Genomic DNA, 16566 nt, shown 5'->3' on the forward strand with positions numbered 1-16566 from the left:
CGGCATTCTTGGCTGCAGCACTGCTAGCAAGCTAAAGAAGACCAGGGCAGAAATGCTCAGCTGTGAACATGTCCCTGGACACTGTGTTGGCCCGTATCACGTTAATGTGAACTAGTAGTCTCCTAGACATGACCTAGGCAAGCTGCAGGGGAGGATCAGGCCAGGGACCATGCCTCACTAGCAGGATGAACCAGGCCACTCTGTTTCAGAGGAGAGGAATTTAGGCTAACAAACGCCAGAGACTTTAGGGCTAGAGACATAGAAGAGGCTTTTGCCAATTTTATTTACAAGTATGGATATAGCCCTTCTGAAAATGCAAACCATTACTTGGAAGCAGTCACTGATCTTAGTCATGAGCCCAAGCTCCAAATAACAAGGCAAGCTTCCAGAAAGAAAAACGCAGCAGTATTTCAATGTAAAAATTAATACCTGATGTAACTATCTAGGAATTTATGAGACCCGCACCATCAGGGAATTTGAGAAGCCCCTGAGCATTAAGAACCAAGTAGTTCCTCAAAGCTGGGCTTGCTTCCGAGTTGTGGCCAGGGGACAGATCCTGTGGTGTCTAAGATGGCAAAGTTACTCACAGGTACTTCCCAGAGCTGGACATTCATAATGCCTCTGTCTTTTCCACCCTCATGTGGATTCTCTGTTATAATACAATAATATATATATTATTTACAATAATATTATCTGGTATAATCTAATAATATAGTTGAACTCTTGTTCAGTTCTCCCCTCAGAGAGGGCTTGAATGTGATCTCTCTCCTGATTTCATGAAAGTTTTAAGAACTTAATATCTTTGAGGTTTAATAGCTACTCCCCTGCCAAATTTGGCTGAAATTGGCAAGTAGATTAAATGATACAGTTTTATTATTAGGAAAGGATTGACATACAGACAGCATAATGCTGTAAGCCTTACTTCCTTAGGAAGCCTGGTTAAAGAAATATTTTTAATCTCGCTTTCCTACACTACAGAAAAAAGATTGATTCACTGTTGATGGATGCTGTGACAATTTCTGTTCTGCACACTGATGAAAAGCCAAATTCAAAGAGACTCTTTTAACATCATTTTAGTTAATGAGTAGTCTCTGGGTGAGTTCTGTCCAGAGTTTATTTTATTGTGAGGGTTATAAACAGATAAATACAGAAACCTACCGCTTCTGCAGTCATAACCCATAGCAATCCTCCCTACCTGATTTTTACTTCAGGTAGACACATTCACATTGTAAGGCATAAGGTAGGTTAAGACTACCTGAAAATTAGTTCTTCCAAGCAGGGTAACTGATGAACAATCAGTACAAAGCAGTATGAATTTCAAAAAGGAAATTATGTATCAGGCTTAAAATTTTACAGAGAATCCATTGAAATTTTACAGTGAAAATATCAATTAAATCCTTAGTAAAATAAGTGGAAGTTATGTATACATATCTCCAGGATTATGAAAATCTTTGCATTTATGTCCCCTTATTACTAAGTACCTTCAACCTTCTAAGTACCTGATTTGCAATTCAGACATGCTCAGCAATAAGAAAACAGTTTCATAGGCTTGTCTCAATGAGACCTTGAAATATTTTCGAGTCCTCTTTTCCTTCTTTTTTGAATCCTAACATGTTTCTCCTAGGAAATCTACATCAATATTTGTCTTTTGGAAAGGACACTTGTTGAAATGTTCTCTGCTTAGCAAACTGTGAGATCGTCCATATTCCTGTACTTGTTTTCAATGCTGGAGATGGTATTACCAGAGAACACAAGCTAAAGGAAATCTCGGGTTTGCTGTTGCCTTGGCTTGTAGCTGGCAGTCTCATCCGACTTGCTCCTTGCACAGCCACTGACTTTGGCCTGCAGTAATTCAGACAGTGCCTTACTACATTTGTGGGCAGCAACCAGCTCTGTACAATAGAGCTAATCTACTGAAAAAAACAAGACCAGGTGGCTTGTAGATCAAGTTAAAAATGAGATGAAGTGTTTTCTGTTTTCCAAACTTGCTCTTGCTTTCCTAATCCTTAACATAAAAATCTTTCCAGACTTCATTGCTTATATGAGGGTAGTGAAATGAACATTCAGCACCAGCCAAGAAGCTGCCAGTTAGAGGATATTAAAAACTACCCATGAGCCGATTAGCAGCACAGAGTTATTTGCTATAATGACTGCAGCTCCTCTACGCCCCACTTGCCAAGCATCCAGTGAAAAGAGCCTTTCCCTGAGAGCCGCCCAGCAGCTCCACCCAAGGGCAGAATTGTACTGTTCCTGCTCCAAGGGGCTCTTGATCACTAGTAGGACAAAGCCCTGTTCCAAACCACCACAGAAATTAGTACCTGCCGGGTCAAGCTCCAGTGATGGCCCCATGCTACAGCTGTGATAAACTGTACACAGCTTAGCACATCTCCAGCATTCAGGTAGGATTAGGTGAGGATTCAGCATTCAGATACGTTCAGATGTGGAAGATGCCATGGGCTGTATTCGCAAAGCAACTTTACTGCGGGGCCTACAGTAAATACTGCATTCATATTGATGTCTTCATTTTTGGTGAGGTGATTAGGAGTGCATAACAATTTGCTATCCAGCAGTGACGCAGCAGACTTGAAATAGATGCTGGTTTCAACCAAAAACTGATTAAGCAAAAGGAAATCAATGCTCAATGATAACAACTTTACTGATTTTTAACTCCACCAGCCTTTTCCAAGGGACAAAAAAACCCCACAGAAGTTCTTGCAAGTTTTAAGATCCTCAAGCTTCTTGGAGCTACACAAGACCTATTAAAAATCAGAGCTTGGATGAGACCTGTTTGGCAATACTGCCGGCTTACTGATACCTACACTGGTAAGAACTAACTTACTCCAAACAAATTTTACTAAACAGAAGCTGTTGGACACACAAAACTGCATGTTCTGTGAGAAAACTAAGAGTCAGTCAGGGTGGGTGAAGTTGCTCAAGTAGTTCTATTAGATCTTATTAGAGATGCTACAACAGTTACTTCATATGGGCTCTCCTAGCCAGATAGCCAGTGCTGAATTGTCACATGGACTGCTCAAAGGATTTAAAGACTATTAAGAAAGCTTAAGGACCATTAATTAAGCACTCAGCACTGGGGCAAGGAAATTCCTTGTATAGATCTAGCCTGGTGACTGAAATCCTTCCTTGTGTTGTGAAGACAAGAGTGGTATAATGCCAATGGCACTGCGGTATTGCCCAGTCACACTTTGCTTTTCTCATGATTTGCTTTTGGATGTCTGAGAGATGTTGAGAAGACCTGATGCAGTTCAACAAAAATAAAACGAAAACATGACATGAATGAGGGTGTTGCTACTTCTCCTAGCGCATGTTCAGAAGAGCCAACACCATTACCAAGAATTCCTTCCTGGAAACAATAAAGGCAGCAGAGGGTAATTTATGAAGCCTTGGCGATTCATTCCTTGGCCCTAAAAATTGGAAACTGACACAACAATAACATTTCTTTTTTTAAAAGGAAATCATTCTCCCAGGCTTCCCAGTTCTCATCTCTACCCCAGCTTTCTCATATAGTCCTGCATATGGTAAAGGATGTGACCATGGTTTATTAAATATGGAATAGCTCCTCTCTTATGAAAATAGCATGAGTCATGGATTTCACTCAGGTCCGTTCTAACCCCCTCTTGCCATGGCTGTGGACAGAATGGTATTTTTGCATAGCGTACAAGAAAATTACTTGAAAAATTAAAGTAAGCGCAAACTTGCAAATACACTTGGCCCTTAGAAAACACTGAGGACTTGAGTGGTGTTGGTGGCACTCTGTGAACTGATACAGAAACACACAACCTTGCTGCAGAGGCTGTCCAGCCATGATAAACGCGGCTCACAAAAAATTAACTTGAGCAGGTATAGCTGATAAGCATGAGAGTTTTTCTTTGGATGATTAGCTTTCTATCAGATCAATATGCTGCACTGAGACGTGCTCCAGCCACACCAGGCGAGGTCCAGTGAAGGGGAAGCTATAAAAAAACACCCTAGAGAAAGGTGGGGGAAGCAGGGCTGCTTCTTTTAGCATAAGCCTGCAGCTAGATTGGAGGAAGTGTAACACAAAACCACATAAGGGCTGGCTTGCAGAAAAAGGAGGTCCTTAAGATTAGTTTATTGTCTCTCTCATTTATTGCTTTCTTTAGGCAGCTGTACAGGGATGTAGGAGACTGTCTGGCGTGAAAGTTCAGAGATGGAATAATTAGATTCAACGGCATGATTATGGATTTTATGTGTGAGGCACCTTTGATTGTGGAAAAACTTAAAGCATGTTCTCCATAAAGCTTGGGAGGTTTCTCATAACACTAGTACAAGTAGGTAGATGAAGAGATGTTAAATTCCTAATTGTTTCTTTTATCTTTTCTGTGATAGAGACAGAGTTCTGTTTTAAAGACGTACCAAAACCCAGGTCTTTCATCTGGAGTGTAAAATTCATGTGTTCCCTGACCTTGTGTGTCACATGGTAATGAAACAACATAAATCAGAAATGTTAAAAGTTGAAGTTTGTTAATATTACTGCTGAAGCTCCAGTCTCTTTCCCGGTTAAACTGACAGGTCCGTAGTCCAAATATATATATTTACAGATTACAACAACACAAAGAAAAAAATGAATGGACACCCAATGAGAGACAAATGGAAACACACGTTTCAGATGACTATCTGGAAATTAAAAAAAAAAAAAACCCAAACCAAAACCCCTTGCATTTTAAATGGGGCAATGGACTTTCTTTGTATTGTACTACCACCTTAGTCCTAAGAAAATACTTTGGTGATTTATACTCTGTGGTGAAAATTTAGTAAATGGCATACATTTTGCATTCTCTTATATATGTTTCTTTCCCACTTTTTTAGCTGCCTGGGCTGAAGCAGTCACCAAGATACAAGAATGTATTTTCCCTAGCTGAGGAAGACATTATATACAGATATTTTGGGGTCAGTAAACAAAAGAATATGGACCCCTGACAGCCTCTCCTTTTGTTCCCACCCTTGCCAGCCACTTCAGAACAACTGTCTGAGGCAGACAAGAGGTGGCAAGAGCTCACAAAGCAACACAGAGACTTTGGGGAGATTGGGCTAAGGCCACTCCAGCCTTGGGACACAATCAGCAAGGTGTTTTTTTCAGGTGCCCACTGGCCTGGGTTTTATTAAAAAAAACAACCCTAAAACACTTCCCTCTCTCCCTCTCTCTCCTCTCATAAAATCCATGGGGAGTCTCAAAGAGAATCTGAAAACGGGGACATTTCCATATAGCTCATTTCACATAGAGAAATCCAACTCATTAATTCAAAAAAAGTCAAGACTATGCCAAAGCATACTGCGCACTTGAGATAATCACAGATAAGTCTCATATTGCATTTTTTTTCCCATATTAAATGGATTGTGAAAGCAACTGGAAACTAGTTCACATTCATTTATGTGAACTACTGCTGTCCAAATCTCACCCCACAAAAAAACCTACTCTTTCTCCAGCAGACGATAGAAAGGAAGCCAGTCTTGAAGGCAGAAGGTGAAATCCTGGCTCCATTGTATTCATTTGCCAAATTTGAATTGACTTCAACACAGCCAGGATTTCCCCCATAAAGATTTTGCTAGAGTAAGCAGGGTGAGAATGAGACATGAGAATATTGTCTCGGCTGAGTTTGTAACAATCAGTTTTCCAATTCAAACGATTCATGTTATTACTAAAGTTTCTGCAGGTAATCCTCCTAACATAAGGAAGGAGGAATCAAACATAACAGAGATTAAGTGCTTCTTTCATCTTTACAGACAGTCTCTCGAGAACAACTATCACTGCCACATCTGGTGATTCTGCAGCTACATCAATTTTATTTTCCTTTGTAACCTATGACCCAATTTTCTTTATTATTACCACTATCCTGACCATCCTGCTTCATGCTGCTGTACCTCTTCAAGTGAGAGAAACTGAGTCAGCGTGAACTGAGGAAAAAAACAAGCAAAAAATGCAATTCTCCAGCAGAATGAACACAAGCAGCCAGAAATAAGAAGAGACACATAAACAACAACTGAATCCATGCACAACAATGCAGTGACTGAGACAATTCAATCAGCACTGCTTCTAGCACTGACTTCAGAGCTGCAATTCCCGTAGTACTTCTAAAGAGTATTTTTCATGCAAGACACGGAAGTTGTTATTTCTTTATTAATCCTTGCCTCAGTTCCTAAACCAGCTCTCCATGTGTGCTTATTGGGATGCATAAAAATTCAGTCAGTAATGCAATTTTCCTGAGTTTTGTTTTCTTAACTGCTTGAATTCTAAAAAAGCATCTACTTTTTTTGCCATTATCGGATACAATGCTATAGCATGGATGCAGCATCGCTGCCCAGGATCTAGATCTTAAAGCTACCTGTGACTCATGCTAACAGCCAAAACTCATATCTACCAGTACAGTGAAAGACTGTGTTACAATTACTTGGCATGGCTGTATAAGGAGAAGAGGGAAAACCAAAGAATTACTACTTCTTACAGTCAATTACATATTTTACCAGAATGTTACCTATCTTATTTACTAAAATTTTTTATCTTTACTAAGTAAAGACTGATTTTACTATAGCATTATTATTTACATTGCTTCTCATGTACCCCTTGTCAATTTGAATGACTTAAATGATCTTATACAATTACATAAGTACTGGAATATACACAAGATTACATGGGAACACAGCACATCAGCTAAGAGACAGAAATCTCAAAACTATATTTAGCATACTCACTTGAATAAAGGAGTCCCACAAACAACACATTTGTATATTCCTTGAGCTTTATGATGTGTGTACTCCCCCTCAAAGGCACTGGGAAAACAATAACACTACATTTTAAAAATAAATAAAGGAATTTTGGGTTTTTAAAATTATTAAAGTAGCTAAGACTTTAGAAAAATGTTACAGAAAAAAACGCACGATTTAGAAGTTGGCAGTTGTTTTTTATTAAAGGCAGCAAATAAAGCAGGCACAGGAAAAAGGGAATGTCCTCATTAGTGTGTCTCAGGTGTTATGCATCATGCAAGAGGAAGCAAATTGTCCCACAGTTCAAAGGACAGAACAACAACAACAAAAAGGAAAAAAATGGAAACTTCCCCTATTTGGCAAGTGAAATGGTCATTTTTGGAAACATGGATTGTTTGACATGTAGCTCGACCTGATGCGCTTCTCTAGGTCTGTCTGTAGGAAGCGTGTCGGTGGTGGGCTTAGCTGCTACGGCAGAGGTGTGAAGCACCTGGGTGCCTGCCGCCTGGGAGCCATGCAGCCGTGGTGCTGGGTCAGGCCATGACAGGCTGCCGGGGCGACAAGAGGCATTGTAGCTGAAAATGAAATAATTGGTCCACGATTTCAAGCTGTGTGCGCCTTATATTTTTAGTTGAAAAGCAGTATTACAGCTTTAAGGGAATATTTTTCTAAGTTAACAATCTAAAAGGCTAGGAGGTCATTCATCTAATACGAATCAGCTGCGCTAGCCCAACAAAAAGCCTATGTGCTCGGCAGCTTGTTTTTATTATCCTTTCACCCTTTTTATGAGGTCCAATTTTTTTTTATAAACAGGATTTTTAAGAATGACCTAATCTCCGATTGTTTGTGTGCATTAAATCACGTTGTTGGTCCCGTACACAAGAGCGAGGAGGGCCAGGGGGGAAGGCAGGCCTCCCAGCAGAGGCCAGCGTCCCCCTGCCCCTCCGGGGCCGCGGGAGGATGACGGGGGCCAGGGCGGAGAGGGGGACTGTCCCACCACAGTAAATTCAGCCACCGGTACGCGCTGCCAGGAAGAGTGCTGCCGATTAACTGGGACCCCACGTGCGGTGAAGAGCCCTTTCAGGTCATGAATGAAAACAAGCAGTTACATCATTAGTACGTTTGGAGCAGAGGTAAAGCCAGGGCCTTATGCCAAGCTCAGTGGTATAAATTAGACAACAAAAAATGGCTAGGTCTTGGCAAGTTACCTTCATGCTGGAATCAGCTGAGAGAGAGACTTTATTCACTAAAAACAGTCTTGGAAGTGAGTCCCTTTTTTTTTTTTCCTCCAGGACTCGGGGCTGGCTTCCAGCGACTAAAGCCATGTGAGGGCAGTTATTGAAAATTTTTGACATTCCAACCACAAATGAGCCAATAAATACCTTCTCCACATGTGCTTCAAAAAGAAATTGGAGTGGGGTGGAAAAGAACTAAATTATGCTACCTTCTTTCTGCAGCCAAAACGTCTATACTTACAATGGCCACCTTCAAAACTCCAGCCTCCTGGCATGGAGCCATTTCCCTCGTGGTTCTGCTTACTGCGATGTCTTCCAAAAAAAGTGTACCTAAACCACTATTACTTCCACACATTTTGTAGTAAACTAAAAGCAGACTCTAAACATGAGCCCGGTGACTTTATAAGACATGCAGTGTTCATTAAAAGAAAAAGTCACACAAGACCCGTGGCCTCAGCCCCCGTGCTGCAGATGCTTGACATTGCAGTGGTGTTAGTTTGTAGGGGTTAGTAAACAAGTGCAGAAAACCTCGTGGAGGGGGAAAAAACCAACTTGGTGGGGAAGGTGAGGAAGCACCAGTAAGAGGAGGGCAAGAAAAGAAAGATGCCTGTGTTTCGAGGACTGCGTTTCCTTCGTCCTGCCTTACCTTTCAGTCCCCTTCTCCTGAGTGACATGGTACTGCAAGGGTGTCAGCCGCTTCCTCAGCTCCTCCTGGGAAAAGACCACCTTACAGTCCTTTTTATCCCTACATGACCCTGCAAAGGGAGAGGATATGGGAGAAGGAGCCTTTTTAGCTTAAATCCTGAATAATTGCTTTGGCAGGCGGCCACAGCATAGCTTCTGCATTCACTTGTCAATGACCAGACCAGTCCCTAATGCACGAAGAATGGCTCAGCTGAACTGCAGCTGATTATTTCTTCAAATCCAAGTTTAAAAAAGAATTTTGCTTGAGAGCCAGGTGATTCCACTGGAGCAGTGACAATGTGCTACAGCCAAAGCCCTTTGGTGTGTTATACACTAAACTGTTGCGCACACAATCATTCGCAAGAAAGTAACATTTTCCCACTGTTCAAAAAAAAGTCTGCAAAAAACCCAACTACCGCTGAAACGTTCTTTACAAGACATCTATATTGGAGACTTACGGTAATGGGCATATGATGTTCAGCCACAATATCCAGCAATTTCATTACCCTTTAAAGTAGCTGAAAACCAATTCTAAATCTTTAGAATTCCAATCAGGTTGATTTAACTTCTAGTTGCATCCTTGTCCTTTTACTTTATAACATTAACCATTGTACTTTTTCAGTGTTGAAGCATTAGAATAGGAGCCCTGAGGAGCAAGTAATTTCTTTATGCACAAAGCTGTACAAGGTTCAACAATAAACTTGTAAAAATCACGGTTGCTATTGAAATCACCCTCCTTTGAAAATCTTGTCTTATGCTTTGCTTAGTTCACACAGAAAATCCAAGGAGTACATAAGGATTACTGTAAAAAAAACATTTGTCTGGTGCAAGAATTCACATCACGAAAGAAAAAATAACAATAAGGTTGCTTTTGAGAATGAGAACTCCCAAAGTAGTAACAGAAACTGCCAAATATTCAAATAACTTTGATAATCGCTTGCAAAAATTAGCTGACAAAATATGGCAGGGAAAAGGCACTCTAATTATGACAGTAATTAAAATATGGTACAATTAGAAATAAACAGTCCTGACAAAACTGTTTTTTGCTAGCAATGTATACACGCTCATAAAAAGACCAATTGTGTTCCCAAAGTAGGGGGAACAGAGCTACCCATCTGTATGTCATTTAGTACAGGAGAGGCAATGGCAGGTTTAAATTACATGGTATTGGATTGCAATTTCCTAACATTGGATGCTTTTCTGCTTTTTTACCTTGAGTCATTACTAAGGAGTGTTCATAAAAAGTAGCTTAAAGCACAGATGCTTGCAAATCATTTAAGAAAAGATGTTTCTTTCTTCCTCCCCCTCTTCTTTTCTCATTTTTTTAATGTGTGGGGGTGGGTGAATAGGGGAGAGAGAAAAAGAATAATGCTGTTGGTCACTACCGACTAACCCTAGGAAGTATTTTCAGGAAGAAAAAAGTAAAATTGAAAACATCTGATTGAAGTAAATAGTGCAAACATAAAAAGCTTTACTAGTGAAAGAAAGGTATTGAAAAGCGACTTTATTTCATAGATTAGAAATTACTTTTGATCTAAACATTCTTAAAAACAGATTGTTTTCCACTCTGAGCCATCTCATTAGCTGTGCTGCAGAGCCTTCGTTTTAATGGCAAGCTTTGAAAGAGCGCTGCTGTATGCCTTTGTTAGCTTCAATCTTATTTGGGAGAGGGATAAAGATTTCATTCCAGGTCTCTTTGTTTGTCTTTCAAGAACCACTAAAGCAGTATTCACACAAATTTTGCAGGAATGTGCCCTGTGCCATAGCTTACAAATTATTTGGTTTTGGTGCACTTAAAGGTCACCTTCCAAATTAGCAAAATTTTCCTACATCCTGGCTTTTCAACCTTAAATGTAAATATTGTTTCCTAACTGTAAGTGAGGTTTGTTCTTTATAACATTTGGTTGCTTATTTAAAGATGTCAAACGTTGGAGGTTTTTATTCTCCAAACATGCAGGGTAAGTCTTTCAAAGTATAGCTAACAGGGAAAGGAAGCATATGCATTATATAAATAGCTATTGTTATGTTGCATTACGCAACTCAGAAAGAAACTGTTTGAGAGACAGTCTTTCATCTACGATTTCAGTGTTAAAAAGTAGTCCAGAGAGCAGGAAAGAATCTTACAAACCAACACCTCTTCATTTTTAAAAATATCTACCAATTATTTTTTTAAAAAGTTCTATTTGCTCGTTAGATGTTGCAAAAAAGCAAACTAAGCATAACTTCACTTTGGAAAAAAGTCAGAGGAAATACCAAATGTTTTAAAGAATGGTCAGTATACTTGCTTCACTCTCCTTGAATAATTTTCCATCTATTTTAGAGATTTGGTGTTCTTCAATCAATGAGCTCGCTATATGCACTAGAAAATTTCTACATGCCACTTAATCCATGACACAGATCAGAAGTAGCGAGTGTGTTATAAAAGATTTTTTCCCCATTGGTTTTAATAATTAACTGCATGTTTTACAATACAGCCAAGTATTTACGTCTACAGGGGAGTTTTGCCAAACTGCACTGGGGTAAACTGCAACCTACCCCAACAAAGGACTCTCCAGGTTTGTAATTTAATGGAGTATATGTCAGCAAAAAGATAAAGTTGCACTACAAATCATAAAGGAAATCTCTTGGTTCAGCATTCAAGAACAGCCCTATTCAATTAATTGCACTTACTATTTAACTGCTAGCAACAACAACAACAAAAAGCTCAGTAAATTGGTTGCACTATTTCCATATTGCCAAAGAGCCAGGGAGGTAACGCAAGACTCACCCCTGAGTGCAGCGGATGTAAGGATACACTATCTGAAACAGGTCTAGCCTACAAGCCTCGATAATATGCAATGAATCCTAAAAATTACTGGATGAGATTCTAGGAATACAGTCCTTCAGTTAGGAAAAAAATAACATGCAAGAGGGACAAAAGTGCTCAACTTGCAGTAGAAGAGTGGCTGCTTCCATTTTTTCACTCTTCCTTTACAGCATATATAAGATGCCTGCTACATTCAAGCCAACTGTCTGTATCTTGGCAGGGGATAACATAAAGCTACACAAATATACACCCAATACAAGAGAAGCTGCTACTAGTAATGCAGCTGTTATCAAACTCGTTATTAAAGCAGAGAATAAAGGTGCTGGCTGACCACCTCCCTCAGTCTGGATCCCCAAAGAAGGGACCAGCTACAGGCTGTGGAAAGGGTTCCCATACAGGTAGCAAACTTCTTCACAGCTCAGCATAAAGGCAGGCTCACAGTTCATCTGCAAATTATACAGTTCAAGGCAAAAGAGACAAAAGGTCATCTGTTTTACAAATAGCATGACATCAGTGTAATTATATTAAATTAAATACACTGTGAGGATAAGAGAGAGTGGATTCATTAGAGCTCTGTTAGGACCCTGGACTGGATCTTATGTGTTCTTTGGAGGCGATGCTCTCAGCAATGACTTTTAGAAGAGCCCAGGACAGCTATGTTCCTAACTCCAGTTAGATCCCATTCTTAGGAGAGGTGAACGCCGGCCTACAAGGGCAGACAAAATTCCCTTTACATTCCACTGTGGGATCAGAGGCCAAATTTAATCTCTCCAATTAGCGCACGTCAGTGCCTTCATCGGGGTCGGAGCTCATTTAGAAGAGTTGTGCACAGGCAAATGTTCCGGAAACAGGCACCAGCATTTCCACCTGAGGCCACCTGCCGTCAGCCTTTTGCCAACATTTATAGCAGTCCTGAAAGCTGTTAAGATCCTGGAGCAGGATGGAAGGCTTTGTGAAGAAAAGGCCAGGCTCACAAATCTTAATGCATAAATCAAAAAAAAGAAAAGCTGAGGAGGGTGAAACAGACATCAACAGAAACCCTGTTGGGGTCTTCATGGTGTTCCTGTGCTTAGGAGCGGCTTTTCTGAAAAGCAACGCAATGCACGCTGCCGTTTACTATTCACCCACAGACTATGGGCCTTTCAGAGTTCAGATCTTGAGTCCTCCTCTGTACAAATGAAGTGAACAGAAGGTATTTTCTGAGTGTCGACCTGATAATGAAGACATTAAGCATCTCACCTCACATATAAATTCCAATTTCAATTGACCTTTTCAAATCTGTGGTTCACAAGGCAGGCGTGTGTCATTTTCTTCCATGTAAGCAATCACGAGAAAACTAGCAATGAGATACGTCCAGACAGACAGACACAAGTTAGCAGACCATTAATCCTCACCACTCGTCCCTTCACCTGCTCCAGTGTGCTGGAGGGTGGTGATTAGTGTCTGACATGACCTAAAATATGGTGGCATTTTGCCTGATGGCTTTCCTTCTTCAATAGCCTTTTGAACCGTTGTAATGTTTTTCTCTCGTGTTTTGTTGCTTCCTATCACTGAAATTAACTCAACATTTCAGCTGTGTGGAAGACACTGCATACATTTTCCCCCTTCTACATATGCTTATGTTCCACTAGCATTAATGGACATTACAGTCATGCACTGAGCACATACCATTAAGACTTCCTGAATTAAATACAGCAAGATCAAATGTTCCAGCAGAGCACAGCCATATAATAAATCGGGCCTCCAGTTTTCAGTAATACATCTTTTAATATACCCAAGCAGTTTTTTAGGGGCCTTCCAGCACATTTTACTATTCATATACCACCCCAGGCCCAATCCTGCAATGCGACCTGTATGGGCAGACCCTTGGGAAGATGCATAGCTCCAACAACTACATAAGGGTCTACGAATGTACATCAGATTACAGGATCTGGCTCTAAGTATACATCTGTCTGCTTCCTAAAGCCTGTCCCCTCACGAGTGGGCCATACCTTAGTCATCAACGGTAAGTTATCTCAAACTGACATTAAGAGGAATCCTGCAAGGTTAAAAAATATTTGCATACATTTCTTTAAATAAACATCCTTACATATGCCATCACTAAGTCTCAGTATTATTAAAAGTGGAATCCCTCATTTTTATTACTTCAAATTTCATTTACACCATTTATGCCTCGTTTACAGTTTTGCCTCTCTCTCTGCTAGGAAAAGGCAAACGCACAACTCTGTTTCACTTCTGTTTAGTCTGTTCTCTGCAGCCTCTAGTCTGCAGCCTTGGGAAATGCCGCAGCGTCCTCTCACTGCAAACACGCCAGGAACTGATCATCTAGCTTAAAAAAGAACAACTCTTGAAAATGCAAATTGATGCAAACCGTTCTACTGGCTTTTTAAGTTGGAAAACGCTGTTTTACAAAATGTGTATTTGACATGATAGATCTTTTTATAATCCCATCACGAGCCATTTTAAATTACCTAAGCATGCTGCTGACTACGACAGATGCTGCAGAAGAATTCTGAAATATTGGTAGGTCGAGTTTAAGTAAAATGCAAACTTCATCATTAAAAAAAACCTGTAAATGTTTCACACATTGAAAACCAGACCTGTGTTTCTTTGCTGAGGGATGGCTCCTTTGCTTTCTTGCTGTAGGTAGCTGACTCCCACCCGCTGCTGAAACACCATTTGCAGTTTCATGCAAGCATTAGAAGTAATGGGGCGAAGACCATTTCCACTATATTGCGCGTTGAAAATCCAAAAGCCGGGTACCAGGACAACAGTTACAATTTTGGGTCAAATGCCAGGTTCTATCTTAAAAGAACACCACCCCAAAGTTAACTGTCTTTAAAAAAAAATTATTTACTTAACACCGAGGAGGGTCACATGGCCACAAGGGTAGGGCAAGCCCCTTTGCAAATTCACAAGCCTCCCATGGAATCATGTAACAGACCTGTCACATTTATTTTTTCCACCTAGTCATCTACATGGCTTGTGTTTTATATGAATGTATATATTTTGAGCCACCATCAGAGCTCTCCCATGTATGACAACAGATTTCTCAAGTACTAAAAAAAACAACTCCAAACTCCCAACTACTGCATCTCTTAGAGTACTTGTTTTCTTTCCAGAGAAAGAAGTACTGGAACACCAGTGGTCCCAGTACAGGCAGCATCTATGGGAACGGAAGTTGCTGTGTTGTTTCCTGAGGTCTGCAGGTGTCTTTGCAGCAGGTTATGTGGCCAAGGTAGCCATGCAAGCCAAAGGGATGTTCCCTGGAAAAGAAATACGAAGCTGCCTCCTCTCCCCGCCAATGTAAAAAACATGTAACAAAAGATTGTTTTGTGAAGTGGAGGAGGGGGAAAGAAAAGCAGCTCCGTTTGTCCTCTCCAGGGATGTCTACTTTACTTCCTTATCTCACATTAATGAAATAAATGTCACTACCAGCTACAATCTTGGCCTCACAACCTTTCCAAATTATAACCACTGAGGACTCCACCACCACCCTGCACTGGCTGGTGGAGGTGAAGGCCGCTTCCCCTGGGGCTCTGTCACCTTCACCGGTACTCTAGCAATGGGAGCGTGCGACTGCTCAGCAGAGGCTGGTGAATAGAAGCACCTTCAGTTAAGTGGAGCAAAAGCTCATTATGGTATAAACTGCCCCTTTTGTTAGCCTTTCTGCTGAGATGACCAGAGTGCACGGGGCAGCTGACCTATTTGCCTTACTCTTGGGTGGAAACCAGGCAAGACAAGATCAAGATCTATTGGCAGAGCAGCAGAGGAGGGAACATTTATAATGATGGATTTCTCTTCCTCTCTCCCCTAACAGATAAAGAGACTTTTGTTTTTCTGATATGATCCTAGCACCTTTCACAGGCACTACATTTGTTTAAATTAAAAACAAGGAACTCAAAGACACTGAGCACTCTGTATCTGGTCAGTAGATTTCTGTCAGAATCAATAAAAGGGTGCACAACATATGGAAAGGCATTTTATTAACAGCAGAATTAAGCTGAATTTAATAAGAGTGCTTTATGCTACCTTTTGCATTTAAAATATTTCAGTGAGCCATCAAAATAAGTTTATTCACACGGCTTTAATAAAGGTTTAACCCTGCAGCGGAAACAATTAAAAAGTCAGCATTTGCCAGCAGTTACCGCAGTGGTGTGTAGCTTATTGTGGCAATCAGGCTGTTGCTAAATCCTCCTGCTGCTTCCTCCACAATAGTGATGTGTGGCCTGTGAAATGAGCACTGCATTTCAAGAATCAAGGTGCCGCAATCTATACTTGGGATGGGGGTGGAAGAAAGGAGCGGGTGGGGGGAGGTCTTTCTTCTCCTCCTGTTCCCCACAACAGCTCAGATTTAACCCCCTGCAAAACTCAGTCTGTCTCCAAGTGTGCAGGAACCCTTCTAGCAAAGATGCAAACAGGCACGGCCTGCTCCGTGGCCTTTCAACCCACATCTCCAAGCACTCAGGGACGTACCCAGCATGAGGACAAGAACAGCTGGGACACACCGTGCTCCAGCTGTTGCTCTGTGATGGCCACCATGGAAAACACTGTACCTCTTCCCCTCTCAACCTGCTTCAGGATTAAAGGTAGCTAAACATCCAAAAAGGTTAGTGACTGCCAACTTCTTCCCCTAGTGGGCCTTCCAGACTTCCCTGTGTTTCTGTAAAATTCAGCCGCGCTTTATGGGTCAGGAAGATGGGGTCAAGCCCTATAAAAGGGCTTTAAGAGACTCGATCAAGCCCTTCCCCACTCTGCTCTCCTTGGGACTCCTAGACCTGGGCTAGGGCGTTGAGCACGGAGTTCTTACCTGCGGTGCACAAAGCTGCCAGCGCTGAACCTGGTCTGCCAGCAGCTACCGTCCCACGAGAAACTCTCCTCCAGATGGAGCAGGGGGCACCTTCATACCCCAGCCAGGCGCCCTTTCCCAATACAGCTTCTTTTGAAGGAAATCACGAGATGAGACACATGTTTAGCTTGGAACTAAGAACACTTTCTGCATCTTAGCCATCTCTGGGGCACAATTTCTCTCTATTCGTTTCCCCCCAAATCATGATCTGTGCTGCAGCAACCTGTGGTTAACGTAACAGCTAAGTTATG

General features: G+C 41.2%; 1 protein-coding gene across 1 annotated transcript in view; it reads right to left on the reverse strand.

Moving 5' to 3' along the window:
- The window catches only part of MSRB3 (methionine sulfoxide reductase B3), an 83800-nt gene that overhangs the window by 42714 nt on the left and 24520 nt on the right, over window positions 1-16566 (reverse strand). The window contains 2 exon segments of the mRNA XM_075080890.1: window positions 6730-6807; window positions 8623-8731. Coding sequence (XP_074936991.1) covers window positions 6730-6807; window positions 8623-8731 — 187 coding nt within the window.

Source organism: Phalacrocorax aristotelis, chromosome 1, assembly GCF_949628215.1.
Source record: "Phalacrocorax aristotelis chromosome 1, bGulAri2.1, whole genome shotgun sequence".
Lineage (NCBI taxonomy): Eukaryota > Metazoa > Chordata > Aves > Suliformes > Phalacrocoracidae > Phalacrocorax > Phalacrocorax aristotelis.